At 36.1% G+C, this 25,764-nt stretch overlaps 4 protein-coding genes and 1 pseudogene across 5 annotated transcripts; 3 read left to right on the forward strand and 2 right to left on the reverse strand.

Moving 5' to 3' along the window:
* The first annotated feature begins 56 nt into the window (after positions 1 to 56).
* LOC132626310 (double-stranded RNA-binding protein 1-like) lies at positions 57 to 3,962 on the forward strand. The gene is made up of 7 exons (XM_060341131.1): positions 57 to 267; positions 1,167 to 1,262; positions 1,503 to 1,583; positions 2,144 to 2,382; positions 2,843 to 3,062; positions 3,226 to 3,370; positions 3,432 to 3,962. The coding sequence occupies exons 1-7, from the start codon at positions 57 to 59 to the stop codon at positions 3,802 to 3,804; spliced, it is 1,365 nt and encodes a 454-aa protein (XP_060197114.1). The 3' UTR covers positions 3,805 to 3,962.
* Positions 3,963 to 4,241: 279 nt separating this feature from the next.
* On the reverse strand, positions 4,242 to 11,310 carry LOC132626311 (inactive protein RESTRICTED TEV MOVEMENT 2-like). Of its 2 annotated transcripts, none has more exons than XM_060341132.1 (2): positions 11,108 to 11,310; positions 4,242 to 5,017 (listed from the first exon to the last, which is right to left on the reverse strand). In XM_060341132.1, exons 1-2 carry the CDS (start codon positions 11,229 to 11,231, stop codon positions 4,392 to 4,394), a joined length of 750 nt encoding a protein of 249 aa, XP_060197115.1. In that variant the 5' UTR covers positions 11,232 to 11,310; the 3' UTR covers positions 4,242 to 4,391. The 2 variants fall into 2 exon arrangements, with proteins under 2 accessions (XP_060197115.1, XP_060197116.1); XM_060341133.1 differs by lacking the exon at positions 4,242 to 5,017 and adding an exon at positions 9,705 to 10,503.
* Positions 11,311 to 14,693: 3,383 nt separating this feature from the next.
* Positions 14,694 to 16,891, forward strand: LOC132626312 (5-methyltetrahydropteroyltriglutamate--homocysteine methyltransferase-like; annotated as a pseudogene).
* Positions 16,892 to 18,306: 1,415 nt separating this feature from the next.
* Positions 18,307 to 20,934, forward strand: LOC132628443 (double-stranded RNA-binding protein 1-like). Its single transcript, XM_060344222.1, has 5 exons — positions 18,307 to 18,517; positions 19,232 to 19,326; positions 19,787 to 20,006; positions 20,171 to 20,315; positions 20,377 to 20,934. The coding sequence occupies exons 1-5, from the start codon at positions 18,307 to 18,309 to the stop codon at positions 20,747 to 20,749; spliced, it is 1,044 nt and encodes a 347-aa protein (XP_060200205.1). The 3' UTR covers positions 20,750 to 20,934.
* A 314-nt stretch (positions 20,935 to 21,248) lies between these two features.
* LOC132629387 (inactive protein RESTRICTED TEV MOVEMENT 2-like) lies at positions 21,249 to 22,766 on the reverse strand. Its single transcript, XM_060345051.1, has 2 exons — positions 22,569 to 22,766; positions 21,249 to 21,964 (listed from the first exon to the last, which is right to left on the reverse strand). The coding sequence occupies exons 1-2, from the start codon at positions 22,690 to 22,692 to the stop codon at positions 21,339 to 21,341; spliced, it is 750 nt and encodes a 249-aa protein (XP_060201034.1). The 5' UTR covers positions 22,693 to 22,766; the 3' UTR covers positions 21,249 to 21,338.
* Between the last annotated feature and the right edge of the window lie 2,998 nt (positions 22,767 to 25,764).

Here is a 25,764-nt window from a genome sequence, read left to right on the forward strand (position 1 = left end):
AGAAAAAATACTTTTGAATCAGAGGAAATAACAGTAGCCAAAAGCAGAGAAACAAAATGTACAAGTCAAAGCTGCAAGAAGTGTGTCAAAACAAGAAATGGGCACTACCTAAATACTGTTGTATGAAAGATGGAGAAGACCACGACCCAAAATTCAAAGCATCTGTGGTTGTCAATGGCATTAATTTTGACTCTCCAACTTTGTGCAAATCATCTAAGGAAGCCCATAATGAAGCTGCTAAGTTTGCTTTCCTTCACTTTACTTCTGGTATACATGAACTTTATATATCTCTTAATGACCATGTCTTGAAGTGTTTGTTTGATTATGTATGAGTAGTATATAATGATGTTTCACATGTGAGCTCTGATTTTAGACTTCCCCTTGAGTTATTTTCTTGAATTTGTGAACTCAAATACTCAAATCTGGTCTGATGTTTTTTTATTTCAAGTTTGTTATAGACAAATCATTTTTTTGCTCTTTTTACTTTTCCCTCATTTTCACATCTGAAGTTTGTTTATATCCGTGTATGTGCATTTAAGACATAGTAGATCCGAAGTCCGGATAAAGGAGAGGGGTTATGTTCTCAACATAAAATAATTTAACTATGATGAATCCTTTGAATATTGAATTTATTAGGAGAGCCGAATGAATTTATTTGGTTGCTTGATATTTGACACTTAGCTTGAAGTTTGCTTTGATATGCTCGAATTTCCCCTTCTTGTATTGTTTCAAGAAAATGACGATGCTTTCTTAATGCGTAAAACTAAGTATGAATATCAGGTGTTAGAAATGTCTAGTCCATAAACTAAGAATGAATGATTGGCTCGTTAACATTTCATTCCTTGCGTTTCTTTCTTCGTGCTTGTCTAGGATTATTGACACATTATTGTTAGGAGTTCTAGAATAGATAGCAAGCTTTATGCTTTAAGCTTGTCCAATGTTCAGATAGAAAAATAGCTTCTGCCATTGATTGAACAAAAGAAATTACCAGCATTGTATATGTAAAATATATTACTCGTACTAATTCTTTTTGAAATTAATTGGCCAGAGAAGTGAAATGGAATAAGTAGAATAATATGGCTTGAAGTTGCATAGTAAACTTTTCGCAAGGAGTACTTGAGCAAATTTTAAGCGTAAATCACATGTTTCTCTACTTATATTATTAAGCGGTTCAATTCCAACTACAGAAGCTATTGGACTGACAAAAGTTGAGGGAGAATGCCAAAGTCTGCAGGATAAACGTACTTCTGAGGTCAAGCAAGGTGATAAGTTTAAGAAGGTTTTTCTGTTGCATTTGATTATACTTGCGGTTTTTTTTTTGGGGGGGAGATTTTGGTGTCATTAGTTATTACCTTTGTGGACACTGTTTATTCATCCAAGATTTTTCTATATCCTTTTTTGTTTTTTTCCCCTTCTGTTGTAAAACCATGCTGCAAGCAGATTCATGCACCAGATGCTTAACTTGTAATATTTTAAAGTAGATATTTTTCTCTACTTAGTAGGTGGTTCACTTCCAACTGTAGAAGGTAGTGGAATAACGAAAACTGAGGAAGCATGCCAATTTCCTTTTGAGATCAAGCAAGGTGAAGAGTTTAAGATGGTTTGATATTCCATTTGATAAAAAATACACTTCAATTTTCTTTTATTTTAGATTTTGGTAATAATCTTTGCTATTGCTTCTTATATTCATCTAATAATCCTTCATTCTAAAGATAATTTTTTTCGTCTGTTGTAATACCTTGCTGCAAGCAGTTGATGCACTAGATGCTTCGGTTGTTATTTTCTGTATTAGCATCAGCAAACAACAAACACTTAAATATCTTGTGGATGCTGTTGCTGCTTGAGCATTTGTTGAATGTATGCAGTTTGATCTTTCTTGTATCCAGAAAGCTTTTTCTACTTTTTGTGATCTCTAGTTACACGACCTTTTTTTTTTTTTTTTCCAACTAAACTAGTTGAAGCACACTTAGGAATATGAGATTCCTAGTTGCTACTTAAACCAAAAGGTTGTACTTTACAAATTCTTTTTTTGAGTAAAAAGTTATCCCCCATGTTGTGTATGAAGTACTTTCTGCAACTTTATCTTCTACACCGTGTAGTTCTGCTTCCCCTTGAATGTCTAAATAAGGTTCTTTTGTTACAGAAGATTCTCACTACCAGTACAAGACAAAGCTGCAGATTTATGCAAAAAGAAAAAATCTTGGTGTACCTGTGTACCAAAGCAAAAGGAAGAGTTCATCTCGAGATCTTTATTTCGAGGCAACTGTGACACTGGCTGGTGAATTGTTCAAAAGTCCCAGAGCATACAAGTCTGCAGGGGAAGCAGAAGATTCTGTTGCACAACTTGCATTAATGACACTGGTAACCGTTTCCTTTGAAAAGGTAATAGCCTATTGTTATCTATCTGAGTTTATGTTCTAAGATGTAAAAAGTATTCACACAATCAGGTCACTGACAAGGTAATTAAAAGTAAATCTCTATGATAAGCATGAAAAGGTAACCAGGTAGAAACGGCAAATCTCTATGATAAGTATTACTTAGTAACCTGATGTAAATGGTAAATCTCTATGACAAGCATTACTTGGTCACCTGATAGAACTAGTAATTAACCTACCACAATAGGTTAAACTACACTAATGATTTAAAATTGTTTCCTCTGTCAGTGTAACTTAAATTCTACCTAAGTAGTCAACCTGTCTTGTTTGCTTCTAGTGTTTTCGGTTTCATTTTGGTGATCGGCAGGGAAACTGACAATTGATAATGTCATTCATGCATCACTCTTATGTTTTCTGTACTGCTAATAAGTGACCTTACTGTTTTTTTAAAATTCTTTTTGGCCCAGAATAATGCCAGCAGTTACAAGAGTTTCCTGCAAGAACTGGCACAACATGAAGAAATTTGCTTGCCTGAATATAGAACAACCGGGGTTGGTGAGCCTCACAATTTAACGTTCTTGTCAAGTGTGGAAATTGAAGGAGAAATATTTCGCGGAGATGGTGCAAAGTATAAGAAACAGGCAGAAGAAAATGCTGCCAAGGTTGCTTATACCGCTTTGACAAAATGCAAGTATTTCTTCTGCCTTCTTTACACTTGAGCCAATCGGACATAAGTGAACTTTGTTCAGGCTAATAGCTGGTTGTCTTGAGATCAACTTAAAAATGACATTTTATTGCAGTTGGAAGATTATTGATAATTTTACTTTTCTATATTTTTTTTCAATTTCAGGCAAATCCTTCTTTGCTGGTAATCCTTCAACTGTTTCCTCGGACTTTGAAGGTGAAATTGTCAAAACTGAACCTATCATGGATTCACTGTCCATTTCTATTGATCAAGAAAAATTCAGAGGTTTGTCTCATATTATAAGACTGTTGTAAATTCAGAGGTTTGTCTCATATTATAAGATTGTTGTTAATGTCTTATTATTACTGGAGTTCTGATGCAACTAAAGTATTCATGGCTTTGGCAGATGAAAAGGATATGGTTAATGCATCTTCGATTTCTCGGGACATGCAAGAGCTCAGTGTAAACGAGAAATCATGTTCTTCAGTGGAATCATCACACAATTTTCGTAGTAAAACTATATCATCAGCTGCAATGACACCATCCAAATCATCTACTCTCTCGAATGCAAATTCTAGTGCAAGGACGACTGCAGAAACCAAAAGTTACCTCCTTTCCAACAGGGTCAGAGTGTACAAATACATTCCAGATGAGGTGTTCCCCAGGGGTATTATTGTGCTTCCTATTGCTGAAGATAAGTCGGCTGTTGTGAGCTTGGAATTCCCCAACGAGAAGTGTGGCTAATGAGGCATGTTAAGTACTTACGTTTATCGTCCTATTAAACACAGAGGCTTAACTGAATCAAGGATGATTACAGCTAGCATCTATTTAAAGTACTTGTATAAATGTTTTATTTTCTGAAACATTATAAGTGTTTGTGGAAGTTAAATGGTACTATTATGAACTTCTTCATATTCTTCTTTTCTATTTCCCGCCCCTTAGATGTTGTTGTTATTCTGTTTAGTTGTGGTTGCTGTTTTCTGCAGGATCAGGTGAAAAAAGTATAAATTTGTTCATGTCATTAATCTTTACACTCGTACTGCTTGATCATTCCATAATATGCTTGCATATAATCTTGGAATAGAAATCCAATGAAAAATGATAATCAGTAAATAATCTGGTAGGTAGCTGCTCAACCGTGCAAGTAGAGGCCGTTGCAGCCTATAGACAATGCATTCAAATGATGCGGACCTTTAGTGAGCCATGAGATGAAGACCATTTCACCTCATTAGCACTTCTGATTTATTCAAATGATGGTTTAAGATTCATAACAAATTGACTGAGTACAGTTTAGAAATGAAGGGATAGTTCTTCAGTTATTCTATTCACAATCATAACTGGGGGGACTTCATCACATTGGCGACATAAAGGCTGATTCCAAGAACCAATAGAGCAACAAGACTCATTTTCATCACTTTCTTTGGCTTCTTCAGGTTTGCAGCCAAACAACTGGTATGTCCGGCTGTTTCATCATCTGTCTCGTCATCTGTCGATTCACATTCAGATTCAGTGTAAGAACTACTACTTGAACTACGTTCATGTGCTGGTAATTTTTTTTCTGGAGGACTTTTAGATTCTGTTTGCTCGGTGATTTTGGGACTATTGTTCTTTGGTTCTTCTTTTGCTGGCCTTTTAGCAGCGGTATTTTCAGTATTATCCTGCTTAGCAAATTCATCTCGTAAAGTGGTCTTCTGTCTTTTAGCTGAAGGTTTATTATCAGCTCCTGTGGCTGCTAAATCCTTATCCTTTTTCACTGATGAAGTTATCAGTTCTGGTTGTTTAACATGAAGAATTCCATTTTCAAACTTTGCAGTGATTTTGCTTTTGTCACAATTTTCTGCAACAGGAAATTCCTTCTGAAACCTCTGCCACTTATTCTGACCAATTGGCCTTTGTCCGCTGATCTTCAGAATTCCTGTTATGGCCAGTTGAACCCTCAGCTGCTCCTTCTTGAAACCTGTGCTTTGTCAATGTTTATTAGTATGTAATTGTTAAGAGTGTGCCATATCGGTTGAGGGAATAAGAAGTTGTATCATTTCATAAGTTAACTTTTCAGGTTGAGTCACTACTAGAAATAGAGGCTTTTCCCACCGACATTCAGTGGGAAATTTGTGCTATAAAACATGATTTTTCCACCTCATTCCCACCAAACCACCTCAATGGAAAAATCCATGGTTGTAAACAGATTCCCATTGAAACACTGGGACCCTTCCTAATTTTTCCGAATGAAAACTCTATTGTTTAGGTTTTTCCCACCAATATTCAGTGGGAAATAGCCACTGGACATTTTTCAGTGGGAAAATAGAAATTTTTTTGGTAGTGAGTTAAGCTCAATATCCATTTTCTTTATAATTAATCGTACATGAAATCAATATGTTCCAGAAGACAGAAGATTATCTTTAAGGTTAGCTATGAAACTTATAAAGAACGTAACAACAATCATGCGTGGTGTGGATACATGACTTGTCAAATATCTCAGGTGACAAAAGGCATGAAAGTATGTAATTTATCATCATGTTGTAAGGTTAACATCACTGGTGGAGAATCCAACACATAACCACTAGTTGCATGTGCGCTAGATGCACTCATACTATATACTATATGTTTTATATAACATTTAAAGATTTTTTTTAAAGGTAAGTATAAATATTAAGAGGTGCGCTCACTGCCTTTTAATTCCTAACATCCAGAAAGAGCAAGTGTATGCATGCACCATTTTGGTTAGATGCAGTGGCGAATCCAAAATTTAGAGTCAGTGGGTTCTGATCTTTATATATGTGCCATTTTTCCTCGCACACGCACATATATAGTCCAAGTTAGATGCAACAGATTCTACCAAATCCGCATTTAGTCTAGATCCGTCACTAGTGGGAGGAGGAGGAGGAGGAGGATAACAGAAAATTAATGACAGGAAGAATAAAAGCACCTGGAAGATTTATATGAAGGGTGTCAGAGTGTTCTTCCTCATGAACCAGCTTTGATGATGGCTCAAAATCTTCATATACTTGAGTTGGTGTAGCAACTACAGCTCCCTTTGAATTCATATTCTGTGTTTCTTTTCTTTCTTTTGCTAATCTGAAATCCTTTCTTTTAGGCTTTCTTCTTGTTGATGGAATAAAGGGTTTAAGTTTGTAGTTTATATACACACCGAAAAATCCTCAAGAGAACTTTCTTGATAGGCTCTCTCTGTTTTCTTTCAAGATACATATTCCTTAACTAATTTCCATTACTTTGTTTATAAACCTTTCCTTTCAGCTATTCAGGGTTTTCTTGTAAATGAGAAGAACTCCTAACTAGGAAACCTGAAGTTCAGGAATAAAGTTTTCAAGAATTGCTAATTGGGGATATGGAAAGTCTATAATTTATAACGAGGGGATATAGGATCGGGGCAAGGAACTCTGTTTATGCTAGTGAATGCTTTCTCATCTGATACCCTCTATGCACGTAACATATAAAAGAAGGGAGAAAATAGAGGAATCCTTTTGAACTGTGATCTTTTTTTGTTTTCCTTCCAAAAAAGACATGAAACTTTAGGAGGGTCCTAACATCCCCATAAATCAGTTGAAAGTAAAATTAATAACCTTTTTATGCTTTTGTGGCATGGTAAATGTGTTTTACACTCCTAAGGAGCGTGGGTAAAAAAAAGACCAAATATTTATATTTTTAGCTTTTCTACTATAAGAAATATTTTCTTATATGTGGTGGGACGTCCTTGACGATGGGTGTATTGGTCGTCTGTCATGATACATCACATGAGCCAGTTATGAGGAGGATGAATATTTTAGTGTCTAAAGGAACTCCGCACTCACTGTACTTTATGCTTAGTTATACTATGTTTCAGGCGTAAGGGCACATTTGCAGGTTTAATTTTAAGGTTAGATTTTTCATAACAGATCTTCATGATTTGTACCATTATTGCATTATTTTTAAAAAAAGTCTCATTCCAACCTTTTAGTCGGGGTCTATGATGCCCACTGAGTACCTACCATGAACTCAGACTTTACTTTGCTATATTGCCAGTTTACAGCTACAGGCACATTAGACGACGTTGCCATGAGTTTAGTGACTTCCCATTTCCAGTCTACACTTGGTGAGCCAACCACCACTCTAGAGGATTCTATTATACATTGTGGGAGGTTAGCTAGTTCATGAGTTTTTCTATTATTATGCACACATGCGGAGGTAGATCTTGAATTTGAAATTTACGAGTTCTGCTTCTAGCTCTTTTGAGTTACTGGGTACTAAATATTTTGTACTTTATGACAAATATAGGGTTCTTCTTGACCCCTACCTTCTTGTGAGGACCCACAGCTGGGCGCTAACCATACTATGAAACCCTTGGGCCTCGGCCCCATGAACATGCGTACATGACATGACATACTCAGGTATTGTGCGTGAGAGGGTGCTTAGCCAGTTCGATATACGCTGCAGCGGCTGGTATCGAACCCGCGACCTTGCAGTCACCTTTACATTCCCCTGAGGGAATCGACTCTTACCAATTGAGCTGCAGCTCAACTGGTAAGAGGCGCTCCTTCGGGGGACAAAAGTGACTCCAAGGTCGCGGGTTCGAGGCGCTGCAGCGTGTATTCTCGAGCTGGCTAAGCACCCTTTCACATACAATGGCCAAGTAGTCTTCACAGTATGGTTAGTGCCCAACTGTAGATCATATATGAGGGGGCAACCCGCAGCATGTATGGGTAACACCTGCGGATCCTCACAAAAAAGTTGCCTTTTTTTGTGAGGACCCACAGCTGGGCGCTAACCATACTGTGAAACCCCTGGGTATCTGACCCCATGAACATGCGTACATGACATGACATACTCAGGTATTGTGCGTGAGAGGGTGCTTAGCCAGTTCGATATACGCTGCAGCGGCTGGTATCGAACCTGCGACCTTGCAGTCACCTTTACATTCCCCTGAGGGAATCGACTCTTACCAATTGAGAGCTTCGATTCCCTCAGGGGAATGTAAAGGTGACTGCAAGGTCGCGGGTTCGATACCAGCCGCTGCAGCGTATATCGAACTGGCTAAGCACCCTCTCACGCACAATACCTGAGTATGTCATGTCATGTACGCATGTTCATGGGGTCAGATACCCAGGGGTTTCACAGTATGGTTAGCGCCCAGCTGTGGGTCCTCACAAAAATGGCGACTTTTTGTCGAGGATCCGACCCCCTTGCAAGTCGGGTTGCCCTCTCATGACATGACATGCGGCACATGGGCCCATGGACTACTAAGTATTGTATGACTTGGATCAACAGACGGATCGCACAGGGACTTGCCTCCATTTAATCCCTCTTCACGCTGCAGCGCTACGGGAGTATCGAACCCGTGACCTCAAGCCCTTTGTCCCCCGAAGGAGCGCCTCTTACCAATTGAGCTGCAGCTCAATTGGTAAGAGTCGATTCCCTCAGGGGAATGTAAAGGTGACTGCAAGGTCGCGGGTTCGATCCCAGCCGCTGCAGCGTATATCGAACTGGCTAAGCACCCTCTCACGCACAATACCTGAGTATGTCATGACATGTCAGCATGCATGGGCCACCAGGGCCAGGGTCCCACCAGGGGTCCCCACAAAAAGGCGACTTTTTGTCTGCGGATCCTCGACAAAAAGTCGCCTTTTTTGTGAGGACCCACAACTGGGCGCTAACCATACTGCGAACCCCTGGGTATCTGACCCCATGAACATGCGTACATGACATGACATACTCAGGTATTGTGCGTGAGAGGGTGCTTAGACAGTTCGATATACGCTGCAGCGGCTGGTATCTAACCCGCGACCTTGCAGTCACCTTTACATTCCCCTGAGGGAATCGACTCTTACCAATTGAGCTGCATTGGTAAGAGTCGATTCCCTCAGGGGAATGTAAAGGTGACTGCAAGGTCGCGGGTTCGATACCAGCCGCTGCAACGTATATCGAACTGGCTAAGCACCCTCTCACGCACAATACCTGAGTATGTCATGTCATGTACGCATGTTCATGGGGTCAGATACCCAGGGGTTTCACAGTATGGTTAGCGCCCAGCTGTGGGTCCTCACACTTCTACTCTACCTCCACCTCTGCACACATGTTGTAAGAATCATACTTTTGAGTGTACAAGATTATGATTTGGCTAATGAGCTACATGATACAGTTATTTCAAACATGAATATTTTCATAACGTTTAACATGCATTTTCATGGGTTAACTATATTAAATTGGTTCATGCAGTCAAAGTTAGAGGCATCGAATGTCGTGTCACGCCTCACCCCAAAATTTGGGGCGTGAAAAAACAATACTCAAGGAGCAATAGAATTTGTAGAACCAGTTTGTCCTTTTTCCAAAGCTTATAATGTAATGTAACTTGGGTTTGACATGGATATCCAGCTGAAATGAACTTTTAGCACCAAGAAATTATCAACATTGCATATGTAAAGTCAGTTGCTTCTTTTGTTTTGAGTTGAGTGTAGCTTGACCTCTCTAATTAATACGGACAGCTACATATGACAAGTATTTTATTCTTATTTGGTTGGTCTAAAGCTTCTGGTTACAGTTCTACATGCCTCAAGTTATTGTCATTACACTCAGGAACTATAGAGCATCGTATTACCATATTCAGGAAGAAGTTTAACTCCTTTATTTGGAAATTAAATGACCAGGAAAGTGATATTAATAAGTACTTAGAATGTTATGGCTTGAATTTGTATAGTAAATTTGTAGATTCATAACAGATTGATTGATTACAGTTTAAAAATGAAAATGGGATCCTTTGCTAGTTATTCTATCTACAATCATAGCTGGGAGGAAATGCAAACCATCCCAACCAATTTTGTCTACAGAAAGACTATTCTCATTTTTCAGCTTCATTTGCAGACTTCATCACGTTGGCAACATAGAGCCCAATGCCAAGAACTGAAAGAGCAACAAGAGTCATTTTCATCACTTTCCTTGGCTTCTTCAGGCTTGCAGCCAAACAACTAGCATTTCCGGTCGTTTCATCATCAGTCGATTCGCTTTCAGATTCACTGCAAGAACTACTACTTGAACTACTTTCATCTGCTGGTAATTTTTTTCCTGCAAGATTTTTAGCTTCTGTTTGCTCACTGGTTTTAGTACTACTGTTCTTTAATTCTTCTTTAGCAGGTGTATTAATATCAGCATTTTCCTGCTTACTAAATTCATCTCTTAAAGAGGTCTTCTGTCTTTTAGCTGCAGGGCTATTCTCAGCTTCTGTGGCTGCCAATTCCTTATCTTTTTTCACTGATGAAGTTATCAGTTTTGGTTGTTTAATATAAAGTGTGCCATTTTCAAACTTTGCACTGATTTTGCTTTGGTCACAATTTTCTGCAACTGGAAATTCCTTCTGAAATCTCTGCCATTTATTCTGCCCAATTGGCCTTTGTCCACTGATCTTCAGAATTCCTGTTTTGGTCAGTTGAACCCTCATCTGTTCGTTCTTGAAACCTGTGGAATTTCAATGTACATATGAAATCAATACATTGCTGAAGATAGAAGACAATATTTGAGGTTAAAGTAAGAAAATTATGAAGCGGATACATGACTTGTCAGATATCTTAGGTGACATAAGGCATGAGAATGAGATATTGTGAGATTATGTGACATTCTCATCGGATTATGAACGTTTCATGTTTTTGTTGAATGTTATATAAGTAATAGTTGCACATGCACTAGATGGACTCATACAATGCATATATATGTAATAGCCCGTCCAGCTATCCCACTAGTGATATTGTCCGCTTTGGACCTAGGACTGCACAGCTATAAAGCACGTCACTAGGGACAGCGTCTCTTCTGTATTATGTCCTTGTGGGATTTTTTTAGAGTGTCACATATTTGCCCTTTATGGACTCCAGCGGGGAAGGGCATATCTCAGGGGTGTATGTGACTCCCATGACGGAATGCAGGCTGATGAGGACGGGTCAAATAGAAGAACTTGGCAGCTAATTCGAGGCTCCCAAGCAAGTTGGAGTCGGCTATATGTATCCCCACTCCGCGTCACTTCAATATTTATATGATATAATCTATTTAATGATGGAAAATGACTTACCTGGAAGAGTAAGGTGAAGAGTGTCAGAATGTTCTTCCTTAACTAGCTTTGAAGATGGCACAAAATCTTCATATATTTGAGTGGGTGTAGCAACTTCAGCTCCCTTTGAATTCATCTTCTGCATTTTTTTCTTCTTTCTTTTGCTAATGTGTAATCTTGTTGCTTCAAGGCTTTTGTTCTTGTTGATGGAAAGGTTTTTAAGTTTGTAGTTTATATAAACACACAAAAATTCTCAAGAGAACTTTCTTGATATGCTTTCTCTGTTTTCTTTCCATATACATATTCCTTAACTAATTCATTACTTTGTTTATTAACCTTTTCTTTACTCTACATGGTTTCTTGTACAACAGAAAACACCTAAGAAGAACCCCTAAATAGGAAACTTGAAGAGTAGGAGCAAAGTTTTGAGGCTCAAATTTTGAAGAATTTCTAATTGGAGATAGAGAAATTTTATAATTTGTTACTCTTTCCGGCTCAATTTATGTGATATAGTTTGACTATGCAGACAGTTTAAGAAAGAACGACGACTTTTAAACTTGCGGTCTAAAACAAGTCATAGATATTTGTGTGGTGGTAAATCATTTCATTAAGAGTAAAAGAAGAAGTCTCAAGTTAAATTATTTCTAAATATAGAAATGTATCATTCTTTTTGGGACAGATTAAAAAGGAAAATGTATCACATAAGTTGGGACATAGTGAGTACAAGGAAATAAATACACAGATAAGTTTTAGCTTAGAGCTTGGCCCTAGAAGACATTTTTTGACCAATAATGAATAGTTTATTGGTATGGTTATCGATTTAGCATGTTTACAAATTTGTAACCGATAAATCGAATCGATAGCATATAAAATCGAACTGAACTGACCGATTAGAAGTACTATTAGTGAATGCAATCCTTACTCTGATTTCTCCCATGCACATTTCTCCTTTTCCTTGTTCCTGATATTCCATTATTCCTGCTCCTCCTTTAGTATTTTCGAAAATGTAAGCATCAATTTTTCTTTTCAGGATTTCCAGTTTTCTATTGAACAATTTTCCTACAGAAGTTTCTTTGGGTCAATTTCTGTCTACTTAGACAAAGTGGTATTCTTCCTGCATGGAGAGAAGTTGGAATATTTCTCAATGTGGACTTTCTCATTTGTCCATATTTTTCTAAATTGTTCATTCTTTTTATTTTTATTTTTAATAATTCTACTTTATTCATTTTTCTTTATATATATCATCAAAAAGTGCTTTATTGTTGTGACCAAAAAATTAGCATGTGCCTGCGACAAGCATAACTGGCTAACCTGGACCAAACCTTATATTATGAACTATCAATAAAAAATCTTATCTCTTTCTCTGTGCTTTCTTATAGATCTACATCTATTGTTCAAGTTTTGATTATTTCCAATGATCTCGCAGATTTAGCATCTACTTTGATAATCTAGGAATTTTTTTGGAAAGAAAAAAAAAACCTTTTAACTCTCATGATCCGATTTTATATGACACTATTATTATTGTAGAGTCAAATACTTCTTTTACAACTATGTTTCAAAATTAATCCACGAGTGTAGTACTATTATTTTGTTTTTTTTTAATATACAAATTTTTGTTTTGAAAAGTTAGTAGACGATCATATACCCAAAATTATATGCATTTAAACTTCTACTTCAAACTCCACCGTTGCCTTTGGTACATAGGGCGTAATTCTTTTTGGTAGGGCGACACGAGGTAGATAAATTGGAAAAGTCTAGCAACAATCGATCATTAATTTGTACCCATCTAAAATGATATAATTTAAAAAAAAAAATGAAATTACTTGTTTCGGTCCTTGTATTATTGTTTTATTCTGATTTTACTTTTTATGCATTTAACTGAACACTTTTAACCTTCAATTAAGCTAAATATGTAATTTTAATCAAATTATTGACAGAATTTTAACGGAGTTAACTACACCAAAGGATAATATTATGGGTATTTTAACATTCATCATCCTCATTCCTTCCTCTACCTAGTACATTCTACTGGCTGACAACTTGCTCAAAAATTGTAACAAAACAACTGAATAAGTGTATGCTAAATTAAATTGCGTAAGATGTAAAAGATAAAAGAAGTGGATAGCATCGAGCATTGCAAAATTAAATTGATCTACCTACGGGAAATGCCTCGGTCCGGTCTAGGGGGATAAAAACAAAAATGAATTACGGAAGGAAAAATGATCAAATTTACCCTCCAAGAATGGTTTATAGATTAAATTTATCCTCCGTTAGAGTTAGGGGTCAAATTTGCCCCGTCCATTAATATACTTATTAAAATTGTCCTTATTATGGATGAAAGTATGACTAGGACTCCTGATCAGTCCGCATAGGCGCCATGTGTGTGAATAGAATTGTTTTTCATTTAAATCTTAGTGTAAAAATCATACAAATTAAATTTTGTCATGTATTTTTATAAAAAAAAATACAATACCTAATATTCTTCTCCATCAAACCACCACTTCCCCTTCTTCTTCTTCTTCTTCTTCTTCTTCTTCTTCTTCTTCTTCTTCTTCTTCTTCTTCTTCTTCTTCTTCTTCTTCTTATTCTCCGCCACTCTCATCGCCGTCCACCGCCCTCCACCGTCGTCCGCCACCGCCAATTAATTTACTAAAAAATAACCCGTTACTTTCCAACTTTTTTACCCAAATCCCCCCCATTTGTCTCAAAACACCTGAGAAGAGAGCGAGAGAGATAGCCGAATACACACACGCTCACTTCTACACCAAGTCTTATCAACAACGAATTCCTTGAAAAATCGATAGTATTAGACCTGATGTATTATTGTGTTTAGTCTAAAACAAATCTTATATATTTATGTGACTATAAATTATTTTATTAAGGGTAAATGAGAAATTATTTCTAATTATAAAAAAATAACATTCTTTTTAAGACAAATTAAAAACGGAAAGGAAAAGGGAGTAATAATTTGTAATATTAAATCCCTTTTTGTTAAAAAAAGAATCTTTCGTCATCTCATCTTCACCCCTTCAAAGTTCAAACCAAACAAACACTACTTCAATATTACAAATTGTGTTATTTTAACATTTCTCTGATCAATCTCTGGTGTCCCTTTCGGTCCATCTAATAATAATTGAGGTGTATTTTGATAAATGATTTATTTAACATAATCACAATCAAACTCTATTACTCCCTCCATCTCCAACAAAATTGTCTTAGTTTAATTTGATACAAAATTTAAGAGATAAAGGAGGACTTATGAAGTATAAGTCCTAAATTTTTATATGACCGTAAATAATCTTATAAAGTTTAAGAAAAAATTTAAATATAAAAATGTATTAATTTTTTGAGGTAAAATAATAAAGAAATTAAGACAATCGTTATGCTGACGGAGGGCTATTATTTACGAATATTCAATTTCCCCCAAACATTTCAAGAGAATCTTCGTCATTTCACCTTCATTCCTTCAAACCAAACAGACACTACACTACTTCAAATTATACAAACTGTCAAACATTATTTTACATATTTTCTGATCAACTCATCAATCAAACTGGTGAAAGTTTAATTGTCTGTATGGTTATGCCGAAGAAACCGAGAACCCTAACGTTTCATCATCAAAATGCAGAGAAACGATATGGTTGAATATTTTGGGGAGCAATTATCTGGTTTTGCTTTTACAACCAATGGATGGGTTCAATCTTATGGATCTCGCTGTGTTAAGCCACCAATAATCTATGGTGATGTCAGTCGTCCAAAACCAATGACTGTCTTCTAGTCTTCACTGGCACCGAGCATGAGCAAGCGCCCAATGAAGGGAATGCTTACCGGCCCTGTTACCATTTTAAACTGGTCTTTTGTTAGAGATGACCAACCGAGGTTAGAACTCTTAAGCTTGAACACAGTAGCATATTTTTCTTTGGGCATTTTTTGGCCCGTCTGCCCAAATTAATTACCGGCTCTAGCCAAGATATACAAAACCTATACACTGATTATGTATATTATATGTACACAATATGTATATTGTATGTATATTTAATACTTAATATAAACCTACACATTTGCTGGCTATTCTCTTGAGCGGTCCAAAAATGTAATTATGCCTTTTTCTTTATCCACACACATCTGATTTAACTGATTTATTGTTGCTTTTAGATTTGAGACTTGCTACCAAATTGCTTTGGCTATTAAGGATGAGGTAGAAGATCTCGAGAAGGCTGGCATTAATGTCATTCAGATTGATGAAGCTGCTTTAAGAGAGGGTTTGCCTCTTAGAAAGTCCGAGGAAGCGTTCTACTTGAACTGGTCTGTACATTCATTCAGGATAACCAGCTGTGGTGTTCAAGACACTACCCAGGTCTGTATTTGTCTAGTTTTTCTTCTCTATATCAACTGACTATAATCATGTGGCTTATCTACTTCTTCAAAAGTTTCTCTTCCTACATCAATTCTATCTTGGATGGTCTATGTGTTTTTCTAATGAACTAGCTTTTGAAATTCATGCACCGAAACGCTTACAGAAGAGGGAGGAAATGGATAAGAATATAAATTAGAAAAGGTTAAGGAACATAATGTATCTCCAACACCTAAGGGTGTGGTCTAGTAGTCAATGAAATGGATTGAGAATCATGAGGTCTCAGGTTCAAATTCCCCCGGAGGCCAAAAACATTAGGTGATTTCTTTTCATCTGTCCAAGTTTTGGTGGATAGATGCACCCTCTACTTGTGTTGGTGGGAGGTTGCAGGTATCCGTGGAATTAGTCGAAGTCGGTGCAAGTTGATTCAGGCACGACGGTTCTTAAAAAAATTATAAAAGTCTCCCCACATATCTGAAGGGAATTAAAGGATTCAGAAGCAACTCCATAGGTGTGAAATTCTTTTGGTAATAACTTCATGTGTGAAATTGGTGCTTTCTTTCTAGTAATTGTCCGGTAAATCTAAGAGCTGGGTAGAATTGGGAGGTATTTTGTGTTATTGGGGAAATTTTTCTTCTTCTTTGCCCTGGGGCTTTGGTTCAGTGGTAAGAGTATAAAACATGAGGTATGGGTTAGGCACACTTCACTAGTTCAGTCTGGATTTAAGCGGAGAAGAATAGAGGATTATCCGTCGAGTTCCAAATCATCGCGTGCCACCTGGCTCTCAAGGATTTCTTGGTTCTAAAAAAGTACTACAGTAGTTTTTTTTTCTTCTTTTACATAATTCTAATCATCTTTTCCATTTGTTGTGACAGATTCACACCCACATGTGTTATTCAAACTTCAACGACATCATCCATTCAATCATCGACATGGATGTTGACGTCATCACCATCGAGAACTCCAGGTCCGATGAGAAGCTTCTTTCTGTGTTCCGTGAGGGAGTGAAGTATGGTGCTGGTATTGGCCCTGGTGTATACGACATCCATTCGCCGAGGATTCCGTCAACTGAGGAAATCGCCGACAGAATCAGCAAGATGCTTGCGGTCCTTGACACCAACATCCTCTGGGTCAACCCCGACTGTGGCCTCAAGACGCGCAAGTATCCTGAAGTTAAGCCTGCACTAAGCAACATGGTGGCAGCTGCTAAGCTCCTCCGCGCACAATTGGCCAGCACCAAGTGAGCTTGAGTTACCATAATCGATCCAATGTGAAAATACCCTGGCTTTTTACTCTTATATGCAAGAATTAGGGAGAATACTTTTCTCCAAGAAATAAAATGTAGGTTTCTGAGTTCTGGCAAATTGTATGGTCTTTGAAAAATTGTTTATCAATCTTCTATACGATCCTAAAACTTTACATAAATATATATTTGATCAGTCAGTCAACTATTTCAGAGCTGTTTTTATTGCGGTTCATTTCATACGAACAGTTCAAATTATGGATCTCTAAAACTTGAGGTGAAGACTAACAAGTCTCCCAACCGAATCTCCATTAAATACGAGAGCTAATATAACTAAACCTTAATCTTAAATAACTATATGATCTATATGGACGTTGACTTCTATTTGTTCTTTTCTTATTAAAGTCTATAGGGATCCCAAGAGATTATAGGTACTTTGAGATCAGTTTTTTTCATATGATTTTTGATTTATTTCATTCCTTTTTAATAGTTAATACATTTAATCACAACACAGATTGAAGCACTTGAAGTAATTTGGGCATAAACATAATTGAAAAGGGTAACATACACAAAAAGCTACGACATCTTTGGGGTAGCCTGATGGATGATGATCCAACTTTCAGTTTATTATATCACAGTCGCAAAACAAATTTTTGGTAATGGAAAATAAGTCAACTATTCTTATAAATCAGTATAATGCTAAATCACGTTTTGGAAAACAAATTATGGTTGCCACAAATATAAAATTGTCACGTAGGTATAGTCACATCATCAACTCACCTTATATAATATTCACGTGACATCACTTAAAAACCAAAATTCATATTTTGATAAGTTCTAATATCTGATGTCTTTTACCATGTGGAGCATGAGTTTTATTTAAGTAGGTCGAGAAACGATTTTTTTTCTCAATTTTATTTTTTGAAGTGTTGCAACGTGAATATTATGTAAGACGGGTATTAAAGTGGCAGCCTATGTGTGTTTTCGAGACAAAATTTGGCATATCCCCGGGTTTTTCTTGTGATATATAGGTAGAGTTTAGTTATAGTTTCGTTACAAAAATTAAATTTTATGATTTTGAAACTGTAAATAGAAGTGGATGACAATTATAAAATTAACTCTATCTTCGACATTGACGATGCTCCATAAAACATTATTGACATATTACTTTTTGAGCAATTTCACATAGCTCAATTACTTTAATGCCACAAATAATAATTTTGAACTTTAGTATTACAATGTGTATAATGTAATGACTAGACCAGAAATTAACACATGTTAAAAGTGAAGATGTTGCCAAATGCTACAAGCACAAAGCATCCTAGTACATTCACCATATCAGCTTTGCAATAGTACTTTTTCCTCCTCCTCTGTAGGTAGTACTGAAACATGCAGAAAGGAGGGGGGGGGGGGGGGGGGTGTGTGTGTGTGTTCAAGTCTCTATATACTCAATGCATGAACCATAAAGGAAACTTATTATTTTGTGTGTGTGGCAGTATTGGGGTGGGGGGGGGGGGTGGGGATCTTATGACTGTGTAATATAATACTACTATATATATGGAAAGACAGAAAAAATACTTTTGAATCAGAGGAAATAACAGTAGCCAAAAGCAGAGAAACAAAATGTACAAGTCAAAGCTGCAAGAAGTGTGTCAAAACAAGAAATGGGCACTACCTAAATACTGTTGTATGAAAGATGGAGAAGACCACGACCCAAAATTCAAAGCATCTGTGGTTGTCAATGGCATTAATTTTGACTCTCCAACTTTGTGCAAATCATCTAAGGAAGCCCATAATGAAGCTGCTAAGTTTGCTTTCCTTCACTTTACTTCTGGTATACATGAACTTTATATATCTCTTAATGATCATGTCTTGAAGTGTTTGTTTGATTATGTATGAGTAGTATATAATGATGTTTCACATGTGAGCTCTGATTTTAGACTTCCCCTTGAGTTAGTTTCTTGAATTTGTGAACTCAAATACTCAAATCTGGTCTGATGTTTTTTTATTTCAAGTTTGTTATAGACAAATCATTTTTTTGCTCTTTTTACTTTTCCCTCATTTTCACATCTGAAGTTTGTTTATATCCGTGTATGTGCATTTAAGACATAGTAGGTCCTAAGTCCGGATAAAGGAGAGGGGTTATGTTCTCAACATAAAATAATTTAACTATGATGAATCCTTTGAATATTGAATTTATTAGGAGAGCCGAATGAATTTATTTGGTTGCTTGATATTTGACACTTAGCTTGAAGTTTGCTTTGATATGCTCGAATTTCCCCTTCTTGTATTGTTTCAAGAAAATGACGATGCTTTCTTAATGCGTAAAACTAAGTATGAATATCAGGTGTTTGAAATGTCTAGTCCATAAACTAAGAATGAATGATTGGCTCGTTAACATTTCATTCCTTGCGTTTGTTTCTTCGTGCTTGTCTAGGATTATTGACACATTATTGTTAGGAGTTCTAGAATAGATAGCAAGATTTATGCTTTAAGCTTGTCCAATGTTCAGATAGAAAAATAGCTTCTGCCATTGATTGAACAAAAGAAATTACCAGCATTGTATATGTAAAATATATTACTCGTACTAATTCTGTTGCACAGCTTGCATTAATGACACTGGTAACCGTTTCCTTTGAAAAGGTAGTAGCCTCTTCGTTATCTATCTGAGTTTATGTTCTAAGATGTAAAAAGTATTCACACAATCAGGTCGCTGACAAGGTAATTAGAGGTAAATCTCTATGATAAGCATGAAAAGGTAACCAGGTAGAAACGACAAATCTCTATGATAAGTATTACTTAGTAACCTGATGTAAATGGTAAATCTCTATGACAAGCATTACTTGGTCACCTGATAGAAATAATAATTAACCTACCACAATAGGTTAAACTACACTAATGGTTTAAAATTGTTTCCTCTGTCAGTGTAACTTAAATTCTACCTAAGTAGTCAACCTGTCTTGTTTGCCTCTAGTGTTCTCGGTTTCATTTTGGCGATTGGCAGGGAAACTGACAATTGATAATGTCATTCATGCATCACTCTTATGTTTTCTGTACTGCTAATAAGTGACCTTACGGTTTTTTAAAAGTCTTTTTGGTCCAGAGTAATGCCAGCAGTTACAAGAGTTTCCTGCAAGAACTGGCACAACATGAAGAAATTTGCTTGCCTGAATATAGAACAACCGGGGTTGGTGAGCCTCACAATTTAACGTTCTTGTCAAATGTGGAAATTGAAGGAGAAATATTTCGCGGAGATGGTGCAAAGTCCAAGAAACAGGCAGAAGAAAATGCCGCCAAGGTTGCTTATACCGCTTTGACAAAATGCAAGTATTTCTTCTGCCTTCTTTACACTTGAGCCAATCGGACATAAGTGAACTTTGTTCAGGCTAATAGCTGGTTGTCTTGAGATCAACTTAAAAATGACATTTTATTGCAGTTGGAAGATTATTGATAATTTTACTTTTCTATATTTTTTTTTCAATTTCAGGCAAATCTTTCTTTGCTGGTAATCCTTCAATTGTTTCCTCGGACTTTGAATGTGAAATTGTCAAAACTGAACCTATCATGGATTCACTGTCCATTTCTATTGATCAAGAAAAATTCAGAGGTTTGTCTCATATTATAAGACTGTTGTAAATTCAGAGGTTTGTCTCATATTATAAGACTGTTGTTAATGTCTTATTATTACTGGAGTTCTGATGCAACTAAAGTATTCATGGCTTTGGCAGATGAAAAGGATATGGTTAATGCATCTTCGATTTCTCTGGGCATGCAAGAGCTCAGTGTAAATGAGAAATCATGTTCTTCAGTGGAATCATCATGCAATTTTCGTAGTAAAACTATATCATCAGCTGCAATGACACCATCCAAATCATCTACTCTCTCGAATGCAAATTCTAGTGCAAGGACGACTGCAGAAACCAAAAGTTACCTCCTTTCCAATAGGGTCAGAGTGTACAAATACATTCCAGATGAGGTGTTCCCCAGGGGTACTATTGTGCTTCCTATTGCTGAAGATAAGTGGGCTGTTGTGAGCTTGGAATTCCCCAACGAGAAGTGTGGCTAATGAGGCATGTTAAGTACTTACGTTTATCGTCCTATTAAATACAGAGGCTTAACTGAATCAAGGATGATTATAGCTAGCATCTATTTAAATTACTTGTATAAATGTTTTATTTCCTGAAACATTATAAGTGTTTGTGGAAGTTAAATGATACTATTATGAACTTAGCTTCATATTCTTCTTTTCTATTTCCCGCCCCTTAGATGTTGTTGTTATTCTGTTTAGTTGTGGTTGCTGTTTTCTGCAGGATCAAGTGAAAAAAGTATAAATTTGTTCATGTCATTAATCTTTACACTCGTACTGGTTGATCATTCCATAACATGCTTGCATATAATCTTGGAATAGAAATCCAATGAAAAATGATAATCAGTAAATAATCTGGTAGGTAGTTGCTTAACCGTGCAAGTAGAGGCCGTTGCAGCCTATAGACAATGCGTTCAAATGATGCGGACCTTTAGTGAGCCATGAGATGAAGACCATTTCACCTCATTAGCACTTCTGATTTATTCAAATGATGGTTTAAGATTCATAACAAATTGACTGAGTACAGTTTAGAAATGAAGGGATAGTTCTTCAGTTATTCTATTCACAATCATAACTGGGGGGACTTCATCACATAGGCGACATAAAGGCTGATTCCAACAACCAATAGAGCAACAAGACTCATTTTCATCACTTTCTTTGGCTTCTTCAGGTTTGCAGCCAAACAACTGGTATGTCCGGCTGTTTCATCATCTGTCTCGTCATCTGTCGATTCACATTCAGATTCAGTGTAAGAACTACTACTTGAACTACGTTCATGTGCTGGTAATTTGTTTTCTGGAGGACTTTTAGATTCTGTTTGCTCGGTGATTTTGGGACTATTGTTCTTTGGTTCTTCTTTTGCTGGCCTTTTAGCAGCGATATTTTCAGTATTATCCTGCTTAGCAAATTCATCTCGTAAAGTGGTCTTCTGTCTTTTAGCTGCAGGGCTATTCTCAGCTTCTGTGGCTGCCAATTCCTTATCTTTTTTCACTGATGAAGTTATCAGTTTTGGTTGTTTAATATAAAGTGTGCCATTTTCAAACTTTGCACTGATTTTGCTTTGGTCACAATTTTCTGCAACTGGAAATTCCTTCTGAAATCTCTGCCATTTATTCTGCCCAATTGGCCTTTGTCCACTGATCTTCAGAATTCCTGTTTTGGTCAGTTGAACCCTCATCTGTTCGTTCTTGAAACCTGTGGAATTTCAATGTACATATGAAATCAATACATTGCTGAAGATAGAAGACAATATTTGAGGTTAAAGTAAGAAAATTATGAAGCGGATACATGACTTGTCAGATATCTTAGGTGACATAAGGCATGAGAATGAGATATTGTGAGATTATGTGACATTCTCATCGGATTATGAACGTTTCATGTTTTTGTTGAATGTTATATAAGTAATAGTTGCACATGCACTAGATGGACTCATACAATGCATATATATGTAATAGCCCGTCCAGCTATCCCACTAGTGATATTGTCCGCTTTGGACCTAGGACTGCACAGCTATAAAGCACGTCACTAGGGATAGTGTCTCTTCCGTATTATGTCCTTGTGGGATTTGTTTAGAGTGTCACATATTTGCCCTTTATGGACTCGAGCGGGGAAGGGCATATCTCAGGGGTGTATGTGACTCCCATGACGGAATGCAAGCTGATGAGGACGGGTCAAATAGAAGAACTTGGCAGCTAATTCGAGGCTCCCAAGCAAGTTGGAGTTGGCTATATGTATCCCCATTCCGCGTCACTTCAATATTTATATGATATAATCTATTTAATGATGGAAAATGACTTACCTGGAAGAGTAAGGTGAAGAGTGTCAGAATGTTCTTCCTTAACCAGCTTTGAAGATGGCACAAAATCTTCATATATTTGAGTGGGTGTAGCAACTTCAGCTCCCTTTGAATTCATCTTCTGCATTTTTTTCTTCTTTCTTTTGCTAATGTGTAATCTTGTTGCTTCAAGGCTTTTGTTCTTGTTGATGGAAAGGTTTTTAAGTTTGTAGTTTATATATACACACAAAAATTCTCAAGAGAACTTTCTTGATATGCTTTCTGTGTTTTCTTTCCATATACATATTCCTTAACTAATTCATTACTTTGTTTATTAACCTTTTCTTTACTCTACGTGGTTTTCTTGTACAACAGAAAACACCTAAGAAGAACCCCTAAATAGGAAACTTGAAGAGTAGGAGCAAAGTTTCGAGGCTCAAATTTTGAATAATTTCTAATTGGAGATAGAGAAATTTTATAATTTGTTACTCTTTCCGGCTCAATTTATGTGATATAGTTTGACTATGCAGATAGTTTAAGAAAGAACGACGACTTTTAAACTTGCGGTCTAAAACAAATCATAGATATTTGTGTTGTGGTAAATCATTTCATTAAGAGTAAAAGAAGAAGTCTCAAGTTAAATTATTTTTAAATATAGAAATGTATCATTCTTTCTGGGACAGATTAAAAAGAAAAGTGTATCACATAAGTTGGAACATAGTGAGTACAAGGAAATAAATACACAGATAAGTTTTAGCTTAGAGCTTGGCCCTAGAAGACTTTGACCAATAATGAATATTTTATTGGTATGGTTATCGGTTTAGCATGTTTACAAATTCATAACTCGTAAATCGAATCGATAGCATATAAAATCGAATTGAACCGACCGATTAGAAGTACTATTAGTGAATGCAATCCTTACTCTGATTTCTCCCATGCACATTTCTCCTTTTCCTTGTTCCTGATATTCCATTATTCCAGCTCCTCCTTTAGTATTTTCGAAAATGTAAGCATCATTTTTTCTTTTCAGAATTTCCAGTTTTCTATTGAACAATTTTCCTACAGAAGTTTCTTTGGGTCAATTTCTGTCTACTTAGACAAAGTGATATTCTTCCTGCATGAAGAGAAGTTGAAATATTTCTCAATGTGGACTTTCTCATTTGTCCATATTTTTCTAAATTGTTTATTCTTTTTATTTTTATTTTTAATAATTCTACTTTATTCATTTTTCTTTATATATATCATCAAAAAGTGTTTTATTGTTGTGACCAAAAAATTAGCATGTGCCTGCGACAAGCATAACTGGCTAACCTGGACCAAACCTTATATTATGAACTATCGATAAAAAATCTTATCTCTTTCTCTGTGCTTTCTTATAGATCTACATCTATTGTTCAAGTTTTGATTATTTCCAATGTTCTCGCAGATTTAGCATCTACTTTGATAATGTAGGAAGTTTTTTGGAAAGAAAAAAAAAACCTTTTTAACTCTCATGATCCGATTTTATATGACACTATTATTATTGTAGAGTCAAATACTTCTTTTACAACTATGTTTCAAATTAATCCACGAGTTTAGTACTATTATTTTGTTTTTTTAATATACAAATTTTTATTTTGAAAAGTTAGTAGACGATCATATACCCAAAATTATATGCATTTAAACTTCTACTTCAAACTCCACCGTTGCCTTTGGTACATAGGACGTAATTCTTTTTGGTAGGGCAACACGAGGTAGATAAATTGGAAAAGTCTAGCAACAACCGATCATTAATTTGTACCCATCTAAAATGATATAATTTAAAAAAAAAAGAAAAGGAAATTACTCGTTTCGGTCCTTGTATTATGGCTTTATTCTGATTTTACTTTTTATGCATTTAACTGAACACTTTTAACCTTCAATTAAGCTAAATATGTAATTTTAGTCAAATTATCGACAGAATTTTAACGGAGTTAACTACACCAAAGGATAATATTATGGGTATTTTAACATTCACCATCCTCATTCCTTCCTCTACCTAGTAGATTCTACTGGCTGACAACTTGCGCAAAAATTGTAAAAAAACAACTGAATAAGTGTATGCTAAATTAAATTGCGTAAGATGTAAAAGATAAAAGAAGTAGATAGCATCGAGCATTGCAAAATTAAATTGATCTACCTATTGGAAATGCCTAAGGTCCGGTCTAGGGGGATGGAAACAAAAATGAACTAAGGAAGGAAAAATATCAAATTTACCCTCCAAGTATGATTTATAGATTAAATTTGTCCTTCGTTAAAATTAGGGTCAAATTTGCCCCTTCCGTTAATATACTTATTAAAATCGGAAAAGGGCCAAAATTACCCCTGAACTTTGAAAAATAGTTCATTCATACCCTTCGTTATACTTTAGGGCCAATTATACCCTTACAGTTATACTATGGGGTCAATTATACCCTTATGTCTAACGACTGCCACGTGGCATCATCTCAGCCCTTTAAAATTATTTTATCCTCAAATAATTTTTTACCAACTAAAATAACTCAAAACGACCCGATTTTTTTTTCCAGCAAAAATAATACGGAATTATTTTTATATTTTTTCTGGAAAAATAATTCCGTATTATTTTTGCTGGAAAAAAAAAATCGGGTCGTTTTGAGTTATTTTAGTGGGTAAAAAATTATTTGAGGATAAAATAATTTTGAAGGGCTGAGATGATGCCACGTGACAGCCGTTAGACATAAGGGTATAATTGACCCCATAGTATAACTGTAAGGGTATAATTGGCCCTAAAGTATAACGAAGGGTATGGATGAACTATTTTTCAAAGTTCAGGGGTAATTTTGGCCCTTTTTCGTATTAAAATTGTCCTTAATATGAATGAAGCATGACTAGGACTCCTGATCAGTTCGCATAAGCGCCATGTGTGTAAATAGATCTGTTTTTCATTTAAATCTTAGTGTAAAAATTATATCAATTAAATTTTATCATGTATTTTTTTATTAAAAAAAGAAATACAATACCTAATATTCTTCTCCATAAAACCATCACTTTCCCTCCTTCTTCTTCTTCTCCGCCACTCTCATCGCCGTCCACCGCCCTCCACCATTGTCCGCCACCGCCAATTAATTTACTAAAAAATAATCCGTTACTTCCCAACTTTTTTACCCAAATCCCCCCCATTTGTCTCAAAACATCTGAGAAGAGAGCGAGAGAGATAGCAACTGCAGCTAGCGAGGGTCCT

Source organism: Lycium barbarum, chromosome 2 (assembly GCF_019175385.1).
Source record: "Lycium barbarum isolate Lr01 chromosome 2, ASM1917538v2, whole genome shotgun sequence".
Lineage (NCBI taxonomy): Eukaryota > Viridiplantae > Streptophyta > Magnoliopsida > Solanales > Solanaceae > Lycium > Lycium barbarum.